Here is a 22,187-nt window from a genome sequence, read left to right as displayed (position 1 = left end):
ATAATCAGTGGTTAGGTAAGGCAGAGGCAGAAGAACAGAACTAGCAGTCCTGCTATGAAAAAAGCCTAGAAAATTCAGCTGTTACATATCTCATTCAGTAACAGCCATACTTGCTAAACAGTCTGTCAGATCTGCACTAGACAGACCATAAACAGCCTTTTTTGCAGTAGCAATGTCAGAGGACAAACTGGGACAAGTGGTCTTGGAAAAGAATAAAAATCCAGAAAAAGTAAGTATTATTAGTTCTGCTGCTCACAGAATACACTGCTTTCTTTAAATAAAAACTTATACAGCTTTTCTTTTTTTTAATCTTTGAACATTTTACCTGTAATCTTACCTGCTGGAGCTGCTGTCTTCAATAGTAACAGAAAACCAAAATCAATTAAGATCGCAAATCAAATAATGACAGAAAAGAGTTCATTAACATATTTTCATGACAATCAAAAAATAGATTCTTATCAAACCAGTATGTAATTTTAATTCAGTGTCAGTTGCTAGTCACCTACTTAATACTTGATTATTGCTACTTTTTTTATTTTAGCAGACTATCTAGAACAATGTTTTTTTGCACTCTCTCATCTCAGACACTTTAACACTGCAGAGTCCAAGGGGCTCTGGTTGTTGTGGCAGGTGAAAATATAGCTATGAATGCTAAGAGGCAGCTGATAATTTTGTGTAAGAGTGGGTGGCTGAACAGGCAAAAAGTAACTTTTCAACTCTCAAGCACAAGCCTGCTACAGCGACAACTGGTACCTACCTACTAGCTGATAGGTAAAACCGGTAGTGAAGGGCTGCAAGTTTTAGTAACACCTGGCGTACATGAAAATGACACATCCTGAACCCACCAATTAATAAAGAGATATGAGACGGAGAAAGCAGTTAGGAGGCTATCACACACACACACCGACTATTTAGACTGGGAAACTAGACCATTTAGAGGCCCAGAAAGGGGGTGGTGGACATCCCCGAAACAAACAGGGAAGATCCTGGAAACACATGGAGAGAGATCTCTAGAGACAAATCCCAGGGAATGCCCAGAGATGTTGGCCAATAACAGACCAAACAGGTATCTGTGAGCAGCTACACAGAAGGAATCGACAGTATTTTCTGCCTGACCTTCCTGGACCAGCTGGGAACAGAAGTTGAGATCTATGAAGGCAGTGTTGAGGGTGCAGGGAAACAAGCGTGTAGAAATAAGAATAAAAACTCTAACCTTGCTGATTCTTAAATAAATCCCAGTATCTAAATCCACTATGGATTGTCAGTTTACTCTCTCTCACCCATGATAAAAAATAGTGTTTGAAGTGGGATATTGATAGTTTATTGAATGCCAAGATGGCCTTACTGGGAGCCCTCCAGTGGAAACATCCGTGTGTCTGTACCGCACTGTAACACTGATAACTAATACAGTCAGGGTCTACTCAGCTATCAGGGTCCTCACCTCTCCTCAGAGGGGCAAAAAGAAAAATAAAATAATCTTTCTCTACCTCTTTTGTCCACTACAGACACTATCAGTGAAGGTATCATATATGCTCCTTATAAGGAGAAAATGCTTTTCTTTAGAGACCAAGAGGGAGCGTAGAGCCTTACTTTAATCAGCAGGATTGTTTCTATACCCCTCACATCAATCAAACAATTGGCAACCACTGCATGATCTATTTCCAATGCTGTGAGAACCGATGGGAATTCTGGATGATAAACTTCTCTGCAGAAAAGAAGAAAAAACACCATCAAAAACACATGAGATCTTTAAAAAAAAAAAAATTACAAGTAACTGTTTTCAACTAGTAATAATTTGAACCATTAAGGCTAAGCAATAAAATTCAAAACATAACTTACCTGTGTCTAACATCATAAACTTTATTCTGAAATTGATTTACAATTATTTGAGGTCTAAATCCACGTGGATAATATTTTGACATTAGTAGCTGAAGAGTTCTTTCATCACTGTGATTATCACAGCAAAATGCCTGAACTAGACTCTTTAAACAAGATTCAACAGCCAAGGTCAGTTCAGCATCTTTTGGATGAATGAAAGCACCTAAATAAACATAAAAGACAAGGCTTTAGGAGCTGTGTTCCATAACAAAACATCCAGTAGTGCATTTTTACCACTCAAAGTTTTTGTTTTGTTGTGTTAGGTAGTTTTTTAAGAGTCCAAAATAAACCTGTCTTAGAAGAAAAACAAATAATTAGAAGGTAACTAAAAGATAAACTCCACAACAGACAAGCTACCGTGAGAACACAGACATAGTTTCTTTTCCTATAAAGACACACGTACATATTTGGAGGCCTACACTTTCTTCCAAGATTTTTGACAGGTCACTACTAACTCCCATTAAGGTAACAATTTTGTGACAGCTCAGCAGGAGCATATCAAGGCCAAGATTGCTTATCAATTATCAGCAATTTAATGTTTTAGAGGAAAAGGCAGAGGAACAACTATGCTGCAAGTTAAACGAAGATTTCCTTTATATTGCCTGTCTTCAGTAGTAGGTGTGTTTGCAAGTTTTTGCTCTGCAGTAAATGCCAAGTGCTTAAGCAGTTGGCCTTTACACTTACCTTCAGAATATGTTGAAGCCATGACTCCCGTTCACAAACGGAAAATAGCAGTCACTATCAGAGCTAGTCAAAAAGCTAATGAAACCAAGCTTTCCAAGAATATCTCAGTTGGTTCCATCTGACTTCCTCCACACAAAACACCTCATTTTCACAAGCCCACAAGTCAGCCACTGGGCATTTTGAACAAAATCTGTCCAAGAACTGGACAGTGCTATCCACCAAGGAACAGGCAGCCAAAGTACAGCAGCCTAATGCTTAGAGGGTATGTGGGAGTTGAAGGGGTGCACTGAAAGTTTACCGCTGTAACTACATAAAATACCTTAACAAAAACAGCTGAAAAATGAGGAAAACCAGTAGATGTTGGCTAATTCATGTGATAAAAAAGGACAGAAGCAAAAGATAACCTACCAGGATAAAACCTTTAGTCCAGGAAGTACAGAAGAAAGGTATCTGAAGCTCCTTAAAGAACAAACAGTTTTTCTAAAAGATGAGTGCTACATTAGCAGCCATGCAGTAAATCCCATGAGGAAGTATGTTTTTTTTCAGCAGTCATTCTTACCTAACGGTCCGACAGGTTTGTATTTAAAGCGTCCTTGCCTATAGGCTGTTTCAACTGCTTCAAGAAATGCTGGTATATGTGGTCCAAATCTTTTCAAGGTATTTGTTTTACTATCTTTCAGCTCTCTCAGCTGTTTCTGCTTGGCATCCAGTGCTTGTTTCATATCATAGTCTTCTCTCCTAAGAGAAGAGAATTTTTTTCAGTAAAAACAGCTTATGAAGCCGTAATTTGATTAAAATAATTTTAAAATCTCATTTTTAAGTACTCATAGGACAGTGTATTAACACCTCAGTACTTCAGCTAGCTACACACATGCAACAATATTTTTATGGTTTCAAGAAACATTAGACAAAAAGAAAGAAAGAAAATTACTACTTTGCAGCAGTTTATAAGATTTTATTTCTAAAAATTCATAGTTTATTTTATTTGTAATTATATGCTTCAACTTCACTGTCACACAAAGTAACTCTTTGTTACATAATTGATAAAAAACATTTAAAGTGATACATCAAGTACAATAAGCAACAATTCTCAAATCTCTTAAGACAATAAATTACAAAATCAACATAATCCCCTCATGTAATCATTGTTCAAGTTCAGGTTTCCAAATCAAAGCAGAATAGTGCTTTATTTTTCTAGATCAGGTGTGGGCTAAATTGGTATTTAAATCACTTGCTTCAAAGTCTCTATGAAGTTGCCTGTAACTATAGATACAATAATTACCTTTAAGTATATCTATTTCCCTATATTGAGTTATGTATCTTAGAATCATAGAATCGTTTAGGCTGGAAAAGACCTTTAAGATCATCAAGTCTAAGTGTTAACCTAGCACCACCAAGTCCACCACTAAACCATGTCCCTAAACGCCACATCGACACATCTTTTAAACACCTTCAGGGATGGTGACTCCACCACTTCCCTGGACAGCCTGTTCCAATGCTTGATAACTCTTCCAGTGAACAAATTTTTCCTAACATCAAATCTAAATCTCCCCTGCCGCAACTCAAGACCGTTTTCCCTTCTTCTATCACTAGTTATTTGGGAGAAGAGACCAACCCCCACCTCGCTACAATCTCCTTTCAGGTAGCTGTAGAGAGTGACAAGGTCTCCCCTCAGCCTCCTTTTCTCCAGGCTAAACAACTCCAGTACCCTCAGCCTCTCTGTAAGACTTGTGCTCCAGACCCATCACCAGCTTTGTTGCCCTTCTCTGGACACGCTCCAGCACCTCAATGTCTTCCTTGTAGTGAGGGGCCCACAACTGCACACAGTATTCGAGGTGAAGCCTCACCTCTGCCGAGTACAAGGGACAATCACTTCTCTAGTTCTGCTGGCCACGTTATTACTGATACAAGCCAGGATGCTGTTGACCTTCTTGGCCACCTGGGCACACTGCTGGCTCATGTTCAGCTGGCTGTCAAACAACACCCCCAGGTCCTTTTCCAGAAGACAGCTTTTCAGCCACTCTTCCCCATACTTGTAGCATTGCATGGGGTTCTTGTGACCCAAGTGCAAGACCCAACACTTAGGCTTCCTGAACCTCTGTCCTGGTTTTGGCTAGGATGAAGGTATTTTTTTTCCCCACTAGCTGCTGTCTTTTGGATTCAGTATGTGAAGAATGTTGATAATACCCCGATGCTATTAGTTGTTGCTAAAAAAAAAAAAACAAGGACTTTTCTCAGCTTCCCAGGATTCACTAATGGCAGATGCAAGAAGCTGGGAGGGGTATAGTCCGTACAGTTGACCCAGACTGGCCAAAGAAATTATTCCACGCCATAAATATCACGCTCAGTGTATAAGTGGGGGTTGGTCAGTGGGCTCAGTCTCATTTTTTTCTCTCACTGCTCAGGATTGCTCTGGGGTTGTTTTTTTTATTTCATTCCATAATTCCTACTTGGTACAAGCTGTATCAGTCATCAGGTCATTGGGTGGTGAAAAATTGTGCATAATTGCTTTTGTACATTTAATCCTCAGTTAGCCAAGACTGCTGATAAATAACTGAAAGTGGCTTGGTGAGCACTTCCACCAGCTTCCACAGTAGCCCTGGGTGGATCCCATCCAGCCCCACAGACTTGTGCGTGTCTAAGTGGTGCAGTAGGTCACTAAACATTTCCCCTTGGATTATGGGGGCTTCACTGTGCTCCCCACCCGTCTTCCAGCTCAGAGGACTGGGTACCCCAAGAACAACTGGTCTTACTATTAAATAGAAGGCAAAGAAGGCATTAAGTACCTCAGCCTTTTCCTCATCCTTTGTCACCATGTTTTCCCCCTGCATCCAATAAAAGGTGCAGATTCTCCTTAGCCCTCCTTTTGCTGCTAAGATATTTACAGAAGCATTTTTTTAATAGTCTTTTACAGCAGTAGGCAGATTAAGTAAGTTCTAGTTGGGCTTTGGCTCTTCTAATTTTCTCCCTGCATAACCTCACAACATCCTTGTAGCCCTCCTGAGTTGCTTGCCCCTTCTTCCAAAGGTCATAAACTCTCCTTTTTTTCCCTAAGTTCCAGTCAAAACTCTCTGTTCTGTCAGGCCGGTCTTCTTCCCTGCCAGTTTGTCTTTCAGCACATGGGGGCAGCCTACTCCTGCGCCTTGAAAATTTCTTTCTTGAAGAATGTCCAGCCTTCCTGGACTCCTTCGCCCTTCAGGACTGCCAATGAGGCTCCTATATAGGCCAGTCTTCCCTGCGTAAGTCCAAGGTGGCAGTTCTGCTAGCCTCCCTCCTTACTTCTCCAAGAATCAAAAACTATTCTCTTGTAATCACTATAACCCAAGACAGCCTCCAACCATCACATCATCCACAAGTCCTTCTGTATTCACAAATAACAGGTCCAGCAGGATGCCTACTCTAATTGGGTCACTCATCAGCTGCATCAGGAAGTTATCTTCCACAAACTCCAGGAACCTCCTAGACAGTTTCCTCTCTGCTGCACTGAATTTCCAGCAGACATATTAAGTTGAAGTCCTCCACGAGAACAAGTGCTAGCAATTGAGACTTCTCCCAGTTGCACACAGAATATTTTGTCTGCCTCTTCATCTCAGTTGGGTGGTCTATAACAGACTCTTCACCATGATATTCGCCTTGTTAGTCTTCCCCTGATTCTTACCCATAAACACTCGACCCTATTGTCACCATCATTAAGCTCTGGACAATTAAACCCCTCCCTAACATACAGGGTTACCCCACCACCTCTCCTTCCTTGCCTATCCTTTCTGAAGAGTTTATAACCATCCATTGCAGCACTCCAGTTACGTGAGTTATCCCACCATGTTTCTGTGATGGCAAGTATATAACAGTTTTCCTGCTGTACCATAGCTTCCAGCTCCTCCTGTTTGTCGCCAATATTGCATGCATTGGTGTAGATGCACTTCAGCTGGGGTATTGATCCTGCCACCTTTTCGGCAGCCCTAATTCCTACGTGACCATTCTTAGGCACTTCTGTGGTTTGCAACACATCAATAACCCTTGCGTCTTTGTTGGTCTTGTGACATCATATCAGGATGTCCTACTGTATTAAACAACATGAAAAAATTTAAAGCATAGTCTGCCCATAGAATGGCAGGAGAATAAGGGACAGATGGTGGGAGGAAGAAAGAAGAGCATTAAACTGATAGTATGAATTTATATCGGGCTTTAAATTAGTAATATCTTTCACAACAAACCAGTTTTCTTATTTTTTCAAAAGTTTCTAAATGAAGTCATGTTGTGCCAAAGACAAAAGTTTAGTAAGTCCTAAGATAACTAGGAAAAAAAAAAAAAAAAGAAACTGAAGCCTAATACTGCAGGAAATGTAGGTCTATAAGAAGGGACCTCTTACAACCCAAAACAAACGAAAACAATTACATTCAAAAAGCAGAACTTACCTAAGTCTAGCATGTTCTTCCCTACACTTATATATAGCCTGCTGAAACTGATCCATCTGTTGACCAATCATTATTTCTTCATCATGGAATGCCTTTAACTGTTCCCTTAAGTGTGCGATTTTCCTTTGTCTCTCCAATTTTTCAGGCTCTGAAACGTGATTAGCACTAGAAGAGATCATACTTCAGTATTTCACACTGATAATTTTGTAAGTGACACGAACTTTGTTTTATTACCTGCATCATACAAAAGATTTCTGCATCAGAAAGTTATATCTAAGATTCTGTGCATTTACAAAGCATAAATACCTTTTTAAAAAAATATTTGTAATCACACAGAACTGCTCCTATTACATTTACTTTAAGCTATATTTGTTTTGCAACACCATGAAAGCAAGAAAATGTATATTATCAGAAACAAAGAGAAGCTTTTTTCCTACCTTAATACCTCATCACCTTCTAGTAAAAATCTTGGTATGCAAAGCAGGATCAGAAATATTTAAATCAGAAGAGCTTACTCCCTGCATACCTATACCTTAATAAATATATATCGTAATCACTATATCTGTATTTACCTGCTTTTCAGTTCTTCGATTCGTTTACGTAGTTGTTCATCATCTTTTCCCAGACGCTTTAACTCCGTTTTGAAACGATTATAGAGTACCTAGTAAGGAAATAGGATACAGTGGTTTAATAAATAGAAGCAAGAAATAATTTTAAAAAGAACTATATAGTTTTGAGTAAACAAACACTGAACTGCATCAAAACAGACAAACATAACTTGAATTTCAAGAACGTGAAAAAAGAAAAACACAGTTAACTTGAATCATATTCATTTTGACCTAAGCTTAACAGTGCTTAGCACTTCTGTAAAGATATAAACCCCACTGCCCCTGAACAGAAACTAGTTGCAAGTCAGGCAGGAAATTGTCCCTATTTTGAACTGCATTATGGATTCAGGAAGCCTAGACATAGATGGAGAAGTACATATGGGTAAAGCATGGACAAGATTAAAGCCTTAAATTGATATGAACTCTTAAAGTTCTTTCTACCTACCTCAGCTTCATTGACTGCTTTTCTTCTTGCCTGCACATCAGCCTTCAAAGAAAAACACTGAGGATGTAGGGTTTGGGCTTCTTCACTTATCGTTATTAACCTGTCTTGTATCGCTTTGTACTTTTCTTCTGCTTCATGCGCTTTTACCTTCGGTGCAAAAAGAGAATGATACACAACCAGTAATGAAGAAAAATTTCTTCAAAACCTCTTAATGCTACAGAAGAAACATCTCTCAAAAGAATCCATCTGACATCCCTCATTTGCCTTTTCTTTTGTTAAAAAAAAATAAAGCAGGTCATTGCCACTATGGATATGCTAAGATGAAAATGAATAAAGTAACATACTCAGGAAACCAATGGACTATCAAATCTGTGAAGTAAACAGCAACCTTATTTTCTAAGTCATGGTTCACGCAGACACAGGACTCTTAATACAATAAGGCCAAGTGCCATCATACAGAAAGAAGTGAAACCAGCATCTGGACAATGTTCCTTCAACACTACACAGACATGTTCAGCCATAAAGTAAAAATGCCTCAACTGTAAAATAATACATACACATTAAAAAAAAAAAAAAACAATGAAAAATTAGTGCAAATTCAGCAAGTCTGGAAAAGGAGTTTTAGTAGACTGAAAAACTCAGAATGATGATGTCTAGTGTTTCTCTGCAAAAGATATATTTCATATGTGAATCTCAATGCTTGGCAAAAATCTTCTCTCTTGCTACCTACAAAGTCTTACATACCATCTAAAAAGTCTATTAAATTTCCAGATGTCTCCTGAAAGCAGACACTGATCTGTTCCACAGGCAATGATACCCAGGAAAACATACATAACAGTTCACTGAAAGATGCTCCAATGCTACAGAAATAGGCATCAAGTGAGGACTCTCAACAATAAACCAGATTAGATTACCATTCACTGGTATATGCAATGCTAGTAATCTCAAATTCCCAATCAAAATAATATAACCCTTTCCTGAAACAAAAGTATCGGCATGAAAACCACACACACATACCCCTACTAAACAACAGAAAATAAAATGTCTTATTATTATTATTATTCAATGAAACGTGGAATGCAAATGCTACTGTTAAGTTTTAGATGGCTAAAAAGATGTATAAATGGGAATGTTCTTAGCCGCCTGTGAAAAGCTATGATGCCAGTTTCAATAGCTTACAAGCTAAAGGACAATCATAGTTTAATTATTATTTTTATTCTTGAGTCAAGGGGCCAAAACCAGAGTGACATATGGTTTAAATCATATGTACCTGGCATTCTTCTACCTTCTGAACAAACTTTTTTGTATTTCCTTCCTCAACTCTGATGCCTTCTTTGATTGGCTGTATTTCTTTTTCCATCTCACTCACCTAAACGGAAGAATATATTAGCATATATCAGCATTTCTGCAACAGATTTGGAATAATTTAAGGTACATTTCATATGAAGAAACATATTTCAACATGACATTTACCACTGCCCATGCCATTTTATGTTTCAAATCTTCAAGATGATTTCGCATCTCATTCACAAACCCAATGCTTTTGTAACGTTCCTTTTTTTCACAATAAAGCTGCTTAAGTTCTTGAAGACGCTTGAAAAGAAGAAAAAGAGGTTCAATCATGAGTGCATAAAGCTGTGATATAAAAAAAAATATATATATCTTTCCAAGGTTTTGTATTGTAAGTTTTTTTTTTAATTTAATGTCAGAGACATAATCAAATCAAAGCTATGTAGTTTAACTCCTATAGTTATTTCAGTGCTCAGATCTGCACTCCTAACTAGTTTAACTTTTACATACCTCTACTCCTTGTTCTATCTGAATACATGTATTTCCTTTAGTTTTCATAATAGATGAATAATCTTCTTTCATTTGTTCCAGCTGAGTTGCCTTCATAAAAAACTAAAAAGGAAAAAAAATATGCAGATGTCAGATTCAGCAGCTTATCTAACTGAATTTTAAGTAATTACCAGAGAAAGACAACTCACCTCAACCTCTATGCATGTTGAATAATACCCAAAGTAAAATAACTGGTGAGGTATTTCAGAATAATGAATTAACTCAGCAGTGTCCTAATTCTTTGATAAATTTATCAATGTCTTTAGAGAAAAGAAACTTCTAAAAAAATTTTTTTTCAAGTGGATGACTGCTACAATCAGACAGTGTACTGGGCCTGGCTGAAATGGAGTTTAAGTTTCTTCATAGCAACTGTTATGGTGCTGTGTTTTAGATGTGTGACCAAAATAATATTGATTATATAGTAGTGTTTTAGCTGAACAGTGTTTGTACAGCATCAAGGCCTACGGCTTCTCACTCTGCCCTCCCAGTGAATAGACTGACAGGGTATGCAAGAGGTTGGGAAGGGATGCAACCAGGCAGATGACCCCAACTAACCAAAGAGATATTCCTTCCCATAAAACGTTATCGTTGTGTTAACCCCAGCCAGAAACTAAGCACCACACAGATGCTCAATCACTCCCCCTCAGTGGGATGGAGGAAAGCAACAGAAGGGTAAAAGTGAGAAATCTCATGAGTCGAGATAAAAACAGTTTAATAAAGCAAAATCTGTACACGCAAGCAAAGCAAAATAAGGAATTGATTCACTACTTCCTACCATTGGCAGGCAGGCGTTCAGCCATCTCCAGGAAAGCAGGGCTTCATCATGTCTACTGGTTACTTGGGAAGACAAACGCCATCACTCCGAATGTTCCCCCTTCCTTTTTCTTTCCCTCACTTTTTGTTGCTGGGCATGATATCACACGGTATGGGATATCCCTTTGGTCACTTGGGGTCAGCTGTCCCATCTGCGTCCCCTCCCATATTCTTGTGTACCCCTAGCCTATTCACCAGTGGGGTGATGTGAGAAGCAAAAAAGGCCTTGACTCTGTGTAAGCACTGCTCAGCAATAATGAAAACATCCCTGTTTTCAGCACAAATCCAAAACATAGCCCCATACTTGCCACTATGAAAAAAATTAACTCTATCCCAGCCAAAACCAGCACACTCATGCTCAGCAATTAAAAGGGAGATGAGATGGTTTACAGGGGGTTAGTCATCTTTTGCTCAGGGAATTGGCTGGGTATCGGTCTGCTCATGGGAGGTGGTAATCTACTGCATCTCTTGTTTTGTTTTGCTTGCTTTCTCTCTCCTTCCAGCTTTTCCTTCATTTTTCAAACAATTTTTATCTCAACTCACAAATTTTCTTGCCTTTACTCTTCCTTTCCTCTTCTTCCACCCTAAGCAGGGGGCAGCAGGCAAGGGAAGTGAGCAAGTGGCTGTGTGGTGCTTAGCTGCTTACCTGAGTTAATCCAAAACAAATAATTAAAATTCAGAATTCTGATTTTTTTTTCCTTCAAATGCCACCTCTAAAAATTTGAAATTAGTACTTAATTGTTTAATCAAAGTGTTCAATGATTTTTCTTACCTTGTATTTATCACCTTCATTTTTAGACTGTAAGAAGTGCTTACTCATCTCTTGGGTTAAAACAGACACGGGATTATCTACCTGTAAAAATAAATTACTTTCATTTTACTTTAAGTTTAAAAGTTCTCATGTAACTGCATATCCATGAAAGTGAGCAAACTATCTCTCTGCTCCATGCCCAGAAATTCAGTAGTAAGCTGAGAGAATCAGACCCAGAAATGAAGATTTCTGCTCCTCTCACCACTTTTTTTTAAAAAACGAAACAAAAAAAAAAAAAACAAAAAAAACCCCACCCCCAAACAAAAAAAAAAAAAATTAAAAGAAAACCCTCAGATACAAATTAGAACCACAACAAGGACAACTAAGGAATTGTTTCCAGGAGGGTAACTGACTTCTAGAAAGACAGTGCCTGTTTTTCCTATTTATTTAACAAGACCAGCATTAGAAATTTTGTCCAATGCTGTTTAATTTCTCATTATTTAATTGATCAAAATATTGCATTAAATGTAATGAATAGCTCCATATATTCTTATGGAAGTTTCCACAAAATAAAATCAATACATACTAAGAGAAGTTTATATTATTTGAAAGGCTGAATATGTTGAAATATTTTAAACTTCATGTGTACTACCTGATCTTTCCTGATTCACTTAAGCAGCAAAACCACACTCAAATTTCTCAAAGAGCAGAAACTGACATATGAGCACAAAAAAAAGAGCTATATATGCTAAGATTTTCAGTAACGGGATACATGACTTACAGCTCACAGATGATAAAAAAATACTCACCTGTCTGGGGCAGAATCTTATGGTATGAGGTACTAATTTCAATTTTCTTTTACCATTGCATTTGATCTTGAAAGAACAAGGAAGAGCTGAACCTCTCTCATTTAACAAAATAGAATATTGCTTTTTAATTGAAGAATTATAACATCACATGCTGATATCTTAAATTGCACGTAATTTAAACGCTATAACAATTACCTGTATATTAAAGTGATCCAGTATTCCTATGAGTTCCTCTTTCTTTGAAGAAATTAAGGTCCCTAATGGTAAAAAAAGAAAGGTAAAAACCAATAGATCCAAAGTAGGGACATATACAATGCCCTAGCCTTTTGTTCAATCTAGTGGTTCACAGTAAACTTAAAAATTAGATTAGTATTTTTGCAACACAGATTTAGTCCTAAATGAGAAACACTGTTTGGGTGGGTTTTTTAATCTTTGCAATATATTTGCATCTGTACAGGAAGACTTCAATTAGAAGTCACTTCTTGCCTCATAAACCCTCTGTGACAGAATTTAGGTAAATCAGCAAATGCAACGAAAACTCAAAAAGACTAAAAGCTATGTTCAGCCTCATCATACAAACAGATTTTCATAAAGACAAACTATGACCTCACATAAAGCAGAACCTGACACAGCTGCTTTTGACATACTAAAATATTCTAAGGTAAATGAAAAAAAATGGACATCATTAGCCACGAATAATGAACAACATCGTCCTTTACTAACATCAAGGCATTTAAAGCAATGAAGGTATTTTAAAAGCTTCTAAGACTGAAAAAAAAAAAAAAAAAAAACCAAAACAGACTACCACCAACCAGATTTGCTTTTCAGTCTGTAACTTCTGCTTCCATCCAGATTAATGTGTTGATTCACAATAATAGAGCTACCATATACTTCTGGTTTAAACGCATCTCTACCTCGGTTTCGCAATGTTATGGAAATATCTGCAGAACTAAAAAATAAAATAAAAAGAAAAGACAACTGAAATTATTTCCAAATGTAAAAGAAAAAAAAATAAGAACATTCTAATTTTCCACAAAAATTGTACAGTTCACAACTGGAAGTCAGTCATAGTAGCAATTAGAACAAGATATATTTATGTTGCTTGAGCCAAAACAGCATTGCATACACATGACCAGAAAGGCTGCCATACACTGACCTTTTTGCACATTCTATGCTTCAGACAAATCATGAGCCAAAAGCAAATAGCTGTGAGAGCAGATTTCCCCCACCTTCCCTTCCCCTCTGAGTGCCCTCATTCTTAGGTTGCAGAATCACATTGTTTTTTAGTTGTTCTCCTGTCCCCAAACTGGCTTTTGAAGAAAATAGTTGCTTAGCTTCTACAGCCATCCCTAACCAAAGTCATCTATAGCAGAATGCTTAAGGTATTCTTCTAGAAAAGATGAGAGCTGGTTTCAGTTCTGAATTAATATTTTCTGTTTCTCAAATGAATACTGAAACATGAAGTTATTATACATAAGGCAGGTACTGGCAATAATTTTACTCCCAAGCACCTCTGAAAGGAAAAGCCTGGGGCTCTGGAGTTACAGCTTTATAAAAATGTAAACTTTTAAACCTCCTCTCCTATCTTTTTATTGATTCCCCTAAACATGTTACCTCCGTTCTTGCACATGAATCCACATCCTGCATGTTTAATAATCCACCTGTATGTCAAAGTCTTTATATTGGATATTCAATCGTACCACCAGAAAGACAAAAAAAATTAACCCCACTGCTCACAGAACAATAATAACTAGTTTCCTATAAATTTTTACTAATGAACTCAATTCTTCTGTAGGACATTCAAGTACATCACGGAAGTAATACATAAAAACTTGGCAATATGCAGTACATATCACTGTGTTACTGTGTTGATTTTGGCTGGGGGTGGAGGGGGAGGTAGCTACGGTGGCAGCTTCTGCAAGAAGCTGCTAAAAGTTTCCCCTTTGTCCAGTGGACTCAGCTGGGTCTAGGGCAGGGCCAAGCTAATTCATGACAGAATGTTCCCTGATAACACCTCTGCGATAACGTATTTAAGAAGGGGAAAAATTAAAAAAAAGAGAAGACGACGTGAAGAAGCTGGAGCGGGGCACAGAGGGGGAAGCGCGAGCCTGGTGGGCCTTGAAGGCCTCACCCTCTGGCCTCCCGACTGGGCCTGACCGGGCTTCAAGAAATGGAGAGAAGATGTGAAGAAAACCTGAGAGGCGTCTGCCTGAGTCGATTGTGAAGAATTTTTTTCAAGAGGAACGGCTGCAGATGCCAAGGTCAGTGAAGAAGGAGGGGGAGCAGTAATGTGGCTCCTGGCTAAGACTCCCCTGCAGCCCATGGCGGAGCAGGCTGTCCCCCTGCAGCCCATGCAGGCCCACGGAGGAGCAGAGATCCACCTGCAGCCCATGGAGGACCCCACACTGGGGCAGGTGGAGGCCTGAAAGAGGCCATGGCCCGTGGAGGACCCACTGGGCCAGCCATTCCAGAGGGACTGCACCCCATGAAAAAGTGACCCATGCCAAAGCAGTTCATGAAGGACTGTAGCCCAAGGGAGGGACCCTATGATGGAGCAGGAGAGAAATGTGAGTACTTCTTCCCCTGAGGAAGAAGGAGCAGCGTAAAGCAACACGTGATGAACTGACCATAACCTCCATTACCTCTTCCCCGCCCTGTGCCGCTCGGGGAAGGAGGTAGAGATAGTCAAACAGAGTTAAGCCCAGAAAGAGGGAGGGGTGGGAGGAAGTTGTTTTGTTCTCTTCCACATTATCCTGCTTTGGTTTTAACAATAAATAAATCGTTTTCCCCAAGTCAAGTCTGTTTTGCCCATAACGGTAACTTTAAGGATTTCTCCCTATCCGTATCTCAAACCTCAAGCCTTTTTTGTTATATTATCTCTCCCTATTGCCTTGGAGGGTGCGGGGAGTGAGTGAGAGTCACTCACACCCGTGTAGCTTGGTCCTAAGCAGGGCTAAACTATGACAGTTACATAGATCAGAGACAGTAGTATACTACTGGTAAATTACTGGTAAAGTTTCAAATGTGTGTTTTGTTTGTAGTTTTGGGGTTTTTTGTTTAAATATGGTCTCCTCAGTGTTATGCTTTTTATTTAAATCTGGTAAATCCAATAAGAGAACAGAAAAAACAAAGGTGAATAGAAAAATGATCAGCTAACCTGAATCACAATCACTAAACAGTATGTTCAACCTTAAGACTAAAAAAAAAACTTTTACTTACGTCTCTCCATCTCGTACAAACATTTTTAATGAGGAACCTCTATTAGTTGCAGTGGCTTTTCCACCAAGTCCAACAATAAGAGCAGTTAATACAGAGCTTTTTCCACCTGTAATAGAAGCATTGAGCTTTTTTTAAAAAATAAGTTCTTTTAACTCTTTATCCAGTTCAGCCACATTACAGATTTTTGTTTGACTGCTTATGTATTCATGCACTTAAAATCCAAATTCCCCGCTTATGAAGCAAACTTATGAAGTGGCGTATGTTTTTCTAGAGTTATTGCTACTTCCAGTGTTCTCCCTGAAAAAAAAAAACCACATGCTGAGACAAAATTCTGTTACTTCTATTACTACTATTTAGCAATTGGCACTCAACAAGATGTCCTAGCTCAGGAGGAAAGAATCTCCCCTTTTGTTACAAGCATACAGAAGACATATACAACAAAATAAATTTAACATATATTATCACGTATATAACTATCTGAAAGGTTTTAAGCTCTCTTTCAAAGTTTATGTTTAATTTTTTAAGTTATCTCTCCAAAAGAAGTGAACTTACATAAGTATCACTTCCTTCCAGAACAGTTTCTACATGACATATATTTGGACAATTACTATGCATTTAATAATGACCATAAAAATACATTTAGTTTAAATATGAATTTATGTATGATTTAGCTATGAAAAGATTTATGTTCACATTATTTTTTACAAATCTCCAAATTCAGGAGATTTTTAACTTTTCACCAGCCTTGAACTACTGAGATAGAGCCATGTGGTTCCCAATTTCAAAAGTAAGTCCATTTCCATTCCTAAAAGATGGTTAGCAATTCTTTTTCAAATAAAAATTACATCTTCTAAATTATTAACAAAAGTACTCTTTGATAAAGACATTATGCAATTAATACTTACTTCCATTGTTTCCAACAACAAAATTGAGATTTGATCCAAACTGAAAAGGCCCCAACATCGAATGGCACATGAAGTTCTTCAGTTGGATACTTTCAATTATCCCAACTTCCCCTGCAGTCTGGAGTATCACAGAAAGACTTTTTTGTTCCTTGAATAATACTATTTGTGAGAATTCTTAGCACAGCTTAGAACAAGGGAAGTAAAATTAGATCAGGAAGCGGGAAATGAAACTAAAAGTAGGATGGCCCTCTGTTCAACTGGTGAAGTACTGCTTTGACAGGGAACTTTTGTTTTATCCCCAGTGCTTCAGAAAAGCAGTGTTTTATAAGAAAGTCAATAAACAAACCTGCTTGAACAGCTGCTGTTCAAGAAAGTGAAGTGAGAAATAATGCTTCTGCATACTAAAAATCAGCTATGGTGTCTTATAGAACAGACTAGACTATTTCAGTTGGCAGGGACCTACAACAATCATCTGTTCTAGCAGTCTGACCAATTCAGGGCTGACCAAGTTAAAGCATGTTAAGGACACTGTCCATATGTCTCAAACAATGACAGGCTGGGAGCATCAACCACCCCTCTAGGAAGCCTGCTCCAGTGTTTGGCCACCCTCTTGGTAAAGAAATGCTTCCTAATGCGCACTCCAAACACACAAGACAGTATTTGCAACCTCAGAAATTATTTTTTTTTTTAAATCCTCCATCAAATTAGAACTCAACTAATACAGACAACTAGAAAAAAAAAAAACGATACTCTTGTTCTCAAGTTTCATTTCCATCAAAACATGCATTGCAAACACTAGATTTATTTTGTGTCAGCCATGCAAAACAACAAGTATTTGGTGCTTCTTTTAGTAAGTAGTTTGTTTTCTAAATATTTTTTCTGCTTTTACAACAACCATAAACTAAATATAACATACTTCTATCAAACAAATCTGACTCCTTTATTTGGTTACTTGACAACTTCAATAGTTTTCGTTCTATAAAATCAGAAGACTGTTGTTTCATGATCAACTGTTATAACGACAACCCAAAAGAAATAAGGCAAGAATGAACTCATGCAGAAGTCTTCATCACAGACATTATCTCTAGTTTATTTCATATTGGTTCCACTAAAGCCTACACACAGGACATTTATTTCAACATTATCCAGAGACACAGAGCTTTTTAATATCATGTTTTTCTTATATCTCCCCCCCCAACATTTTAAATAACTTACCGACAGTAAAGAAAAATTACTATCAGCCGATGACTGTGAATTTTCTTCTTCATTAGACTCATCACTACGTTCATCTGTGTATTCTTGTCTCTGCCTTTTATTGGATCCAGGTTTTGAAATACTTTCTTCCTTCCTCTTACCCATGAGTACTGAAAAATGAAAATAATGAAAGACTGTAGGTTTCAGTCTTCTAGGTGAAAACATATCTACAGACGATAGCACAGACATACCATTATATTTACTTTGGTAAAAGAAATATTAAGATCACAGCAAACTTGCAATAAACGGACACTTTTTCAGAATTGAAATTTCAGTGAATTTAAGCCTAAGCTTACTATAAAGAAGCTGTAGAACAAAAGAAACACAATTTCATTATCCTCATCAAGTTGAATTTGTTTGTTGATTAACAATAAAATCAACCTTGATTTTGTTTTTCTTGGTAAATTAGACTTTGGGATATTTGCTAGAATTGTTTTTGGTTAGTAATGGAGTTGAAAATTACGTTGTAAAAAGTACATAACTATCATAGTATGATCAGCAGCGTCAACGCAGGTTTGATTAAACTGAGTTCCGCAGCCAAGAAGAATAATGTATTAATTATATGTGGCTGACAAATGCCTAGAAAATTAATATGCAGAACCAATAAAAGCAAAACAAACGAAAATTTAGATTCATAGAATTGTTCCTGTGCTGTTTCTTGCACACAGCCTTTGTGCTTTTGTAAGGCTGATGTGATCTTTTGTAATGTGATCACAGTAAACAAAATGTTGTTATTTTACTAACGAAGAATAACAATTCTCTATATAGAGAACATATATAGAATCATAGAATCATAGAATGGTTTGGGTTGGAAGGGACCTTCAAAGGTCATCTAGTTCAACCCCCCTGGCAAGGAGCAGGGACATCCCCAACTAGATCAGGTTGCTCAGAGCCTCATCCAGCCTGGCCTTGAACGTTTCCAGAGATGGGGCATCCACCACCTTTCTGGGCAACCTGTTCCAGTGTTCTATAACTCGCATCGTAAAAAATATTTTCCTAATTTCTAATCTAAATCTACCCCCCTCTATTTTAAAACCATTACCTCTCATCCTATCGCAACAGGCCCTACTAAACAGCCCTTCCCCATCTTTCTTGTATATATATATTTCCTCTACAAATGAATAAATAACACAAACTTCTTGCACTAATAAGACTGGTCAGATATAAAACTTGCAAAAATAACAAGGTCTACTAAAGTCACATAAAACTGAAACAACAGGCACCAAGAGCAGTCAAAAATCTCACATCTTCTGTAAGTGTAACCTTAGGGCATGGTTTTTATTCCTCCAGAAGTACAAACTGCATTCTTCATATCTAGAGTGTCAAAGCACTACACAAAACATGGAAGTGCACATGCTTTTGCCCAAAGTAGAAGCAAGGTCTCGTTCACACGAAGGCAACGCACAATCTTTTTATTTGCCAGTAGTTAAGTCACCTACTCATAAGTGTCCAAAACTGACATCAGCTGCATAGTTTTCTGATATCAAAAAGTTTCTGAAATGAAGTATATTCCCCTGCTCAGACAACTTGATTTACTAGAATTTACTCTACTACTTTCTTCTAGGAAAGAGGGCAACTAACTTAAATATATCTCACCAGTTCAAGCAAAATTCAGAGGCATTAAATGTCAGTAATATCCACTGCTATAGAGAGATCACTGCATGACACATAGCCTAACAGTAGGCTGAGTTTATTTATAAAAATTAAATAAATAATATGTATTTTTTTAAATGGGAGGAGGAGGAATAGGAAAGAAAGACCAGCATTAGAGACATTGCATGTCCAAAGTTGACACCATGTGTCATGGTTTGAGAGTAAATTGACTACGTGGAAACTAAATACACCAGGGGCTTGGACACCAGAACACTTCTAGTCACAGATACATTTAACAATAATGAGTGACCACTTCATTGTCCCACAGGACAGATGGAAGGATCCAGGAGAGAAGGTCAGCAGGTCAGCCTAGCAGTTCTTAACATCATCTCCTGTGTCCTGCAGGAGACACAACACGGTCCTTGAGAAAGCTGGGTGGATCAGCACTGTGGTTCTAGCTGCGCAATGCACAGCCTTTCATTAAAGCCCTCAGGCCCTCCCAGAGCTTCTCTCTGGGTCTTACTCCACATTCTCTCTTTAAATGTTTTAAGATTTATGACTTGGAGAATCTACAGAGAACTCAATGAAATAAAGACTGTTAAATTACAGTTTTATTCCTAAGAACTAGTGCTGCAAGGGAAAGGAGCAGTCTTTCCTCCTTCTGCCTCTTCTGTTTCTGTCTCATCCCCTGAATTCAAGCAGCTCTTCACGCAGCAGAATAATAAACTGCCTCAAGGCTCTGATCTTACTGAAAGTTAATGCAGGAAAACAACTTCATTCTTTTAAAATTACATAAGATCCCTGACCATTTCACCATGAGGATCTGTAGGTTTGGGTCACTGTGGAGAAAAAGTGTTTCTTTGAGCAGCTTCTTTTACATGTTCTGGTCAATTTATAGCCTGATTTCAACTGATCGTAGGTCAGACAGCTCATAATACCAAGCATCACAGACAGTAGCATTTATTATACGAAACACCACGACATTAAGATTTGTTACACTGCTACAAAGAGTATTTAATTTCTGTTTTAGAAATTTGTTGACTTTTTAAATTAAATACAGTGTCTAATAATTCCCTCATCAATTTTCTTTGACACAGTAGCTAAATGATAAAGAAAAAAAAATATGTACCTCTTTACACTAAGTGCAAAATTCAAAGAAATGCAGAAATGCAATAAACTTCCCATCTAAAATTCTTGCACTAATTTTGTACGGTATGGATTTCAGACCAAATACTGGATTACTATCACGTCCATTAAGTATTTACAGGCAATATGTAATTTCTATTTTATGTTATGTAGTTTAATACCATACACATAGAAACCAATGAGCAAATATAATTCATGACTCAGTTACATACCTTTCGCTATGCTTTCGGTTTCCTACATAAACATGTCTTTACAGTTAAATTATTCAGACCAGGAAAGAGTCACTTTCACATTCTTGGAATTTATCCATCACTCAAATATGAAGATAAGCATTCATTCAATCTGTTGTTCCATTGAAATGTCTCTCTAGAAAGAAAGGAAAAGACAAGATTTAAGTGTAGCAATTATTAATGTCTAAACTATAGATCAGGGCTATGAGTTCCATCACTATAACATTTGGACATTTAAGAAAAACAAAGTATAAGAGTGGAAAACAGAACAAAACAACCCAGAAGAAAACTCACTTGTGTAATCTAAGCATGAGAAGGGCAAAGGACAAAATAGTCTGCACCTTGAAACTCTTGAAGAGGCAGTTCTGCAAACAAAACTTAACTGGAACTGCAAGCAAACTTATCGCAGTAGCCTCAGAAGTTATGACAAGTACTAGCAGATGCAATACCTACACTGAGTACAAAAAAAGACAGAAGGAAAGAGAAACTGACTGCAGCAACAAAGGATCCACTAAGAAGAAACAAAGCTTTAAAAGCTAAAAAAGGAAATAATCAACATTTTTTAAAAAATTAAAAACCCAAAAGAAGTGACACATACATTTTAATTTTATCTTTAGATCATCTTGATATTTTTGGCTCAAAAAGTTCCTTTTGTTTTATTAACTGGTCACAAAATTCTTGCAACGAGACACCCTTAATTTTCTTCATTAAATTTTAATTTAATAAATAGTTTATTTCAGTCTCAGCACTATTTCTGATGACTCTAACAACAGTTTGGGAATAACTACTCAAGATAAAGGAAAAGCAGCCAATCTGACCCTATCTGAAGGTTATTTTTAAAAAATATAGCAATACTATACTGGAAACAGTTGAAGTGGCAAAAACATACATTAGTTCAGGCATTTTCAGATATGTAACAGACTAATGGGAAGCCAACAACAGACAATATTGACAAACATTAAGAGAAGTTTTTTTAATGGACTAGGCATCATGTTTAAAAACTGATATCTAAATTTAATGTTTAAATTGTAATATAAAGTAGGACTATGTTAATGGAAACTTGTGATGACAGAGTCAGGAACATTGATAATTCAAACGAGAACCCAACCATTACTCAGAAAGACAAAATGAAAGTGCTGATTGAATAGAGAAAGTGAACTTTGCTATCATGGAATACAGCATACAGTTGGGAATAAAAACTGCAGCTATAAATCAGGAATAAACAAGGAGAAGACAGATCCAATTATAAAAACATCACAGGATCACTACAAATTATTACAAGTAATTGTTATGCATGTAATGACAGCAGGAAAAAACCCCACAATCCCCAAATGTGCTGTATAAAACTATTAGGACTGTCACTCGTGACAGTAGAAAGGTGTTTACCCTGTTAACATCAAAGCATAGGAAAACAGAGGCTGCATCCACTGGAAGCAACATGCACTGATGCCCACTCATGTTCCAGCTTAACCCATGGCATCTCTTCCCACAGCTTCCATTGCAATTCAATTCTGCAATTGTTTTACCCTTTCCCTGTCTCACAGTCGGCCTCATCCAGAGCAGACACAGACACCCACTGCCACTAAAACCACTCCACC

At 37.6% G+C, this 22,187-nt stretch overlaps 1 protein-coding gene across 1 annotated transcript in view; it reads right to left on the bottom strand.

Annotated features, from left to right (window-relative positions):
* SMC6 (structural maintenance of chromosomes 6) overlaps positions 1-17,726 on the bottom strand; it is a 37,163-nt gene extending 19,437 nt beyond the window's left edge. Inside the window, exons 1-15 of the mRNA XM_086743209.1 lie at positions 17,582-17,726; positions 16,367-16,484; positions 15,462-15,567; positions 13,055-13,191; positions 12,438-12,499; positions 11,455-11,535; positions 9,831-9,932; positions 9,504-9,623; positions 9,301-9,399; positions 8,031-8,177; positions 7,550-7,638; positions 6,978-7,142; positions 3,122-3,300; positions 1,840-2,041; positions 1,591-1,705 (exon numbers count right to left, since the gene is read on the bottom strand). Coding sequence (XP_086599335.1) covers positions 1,591-1,705; positions 1,840-2,041; positions 3,122-3,300; positions 6,978-7,142; positions 7,550-7,638; positions 8,031-8,177; positions 9,301-9,399; positions 9,504-9,623; positions 9,831-9,932; positions 11,455-11,535; positions 12,438-12,499; positions 13,055-13,191; positions 15,462-15,567; positions 16,367-16,484; positions 17,582-17,725 — 1,866 coding nt within the window. The 5' untranslated portion in view covers position 17,726. The remainder of the gene's footprint in view (positions 1-1,590; positions 1,706-1,839; positions 2,042-3,121; positions 3,301-6,977; positions 7,143-7,549; positions 7,639-8,030; positions 8,178-9,300; positions 9,400-9,503; positions 9,624-9,830; positions 9,933-11,454; positions 11,536-12,437; positions 12,500-13,054; positions 13,192-15,461; positions 15,568-16,366; positions 16,485-17,581) is intronic.
* Positions 17,727-22,187: the final 4,461 nt, after the last annotated feature.

Source organism: Chlamydotis macqueenii, chromosome 3, assembly GCF_036417535.1.
Source record: "Chlamydotis macqueenii isolate bChlMac1 chromosome 3, bChlMac1.mat, whole genome shotgun sequence".
NCBI classification, from domain to species: domain Eukaryota; kingdom Metazoa; phylum Chordata; class Aves; order Otidiformes; family Otididae; genus Chlamydotis; species Chlamydotis macqueenii.
Note: the sequence above shows the minus strand (reverse complement) of the source record. Positions and strands in the feature narration are given on the sequence as shown.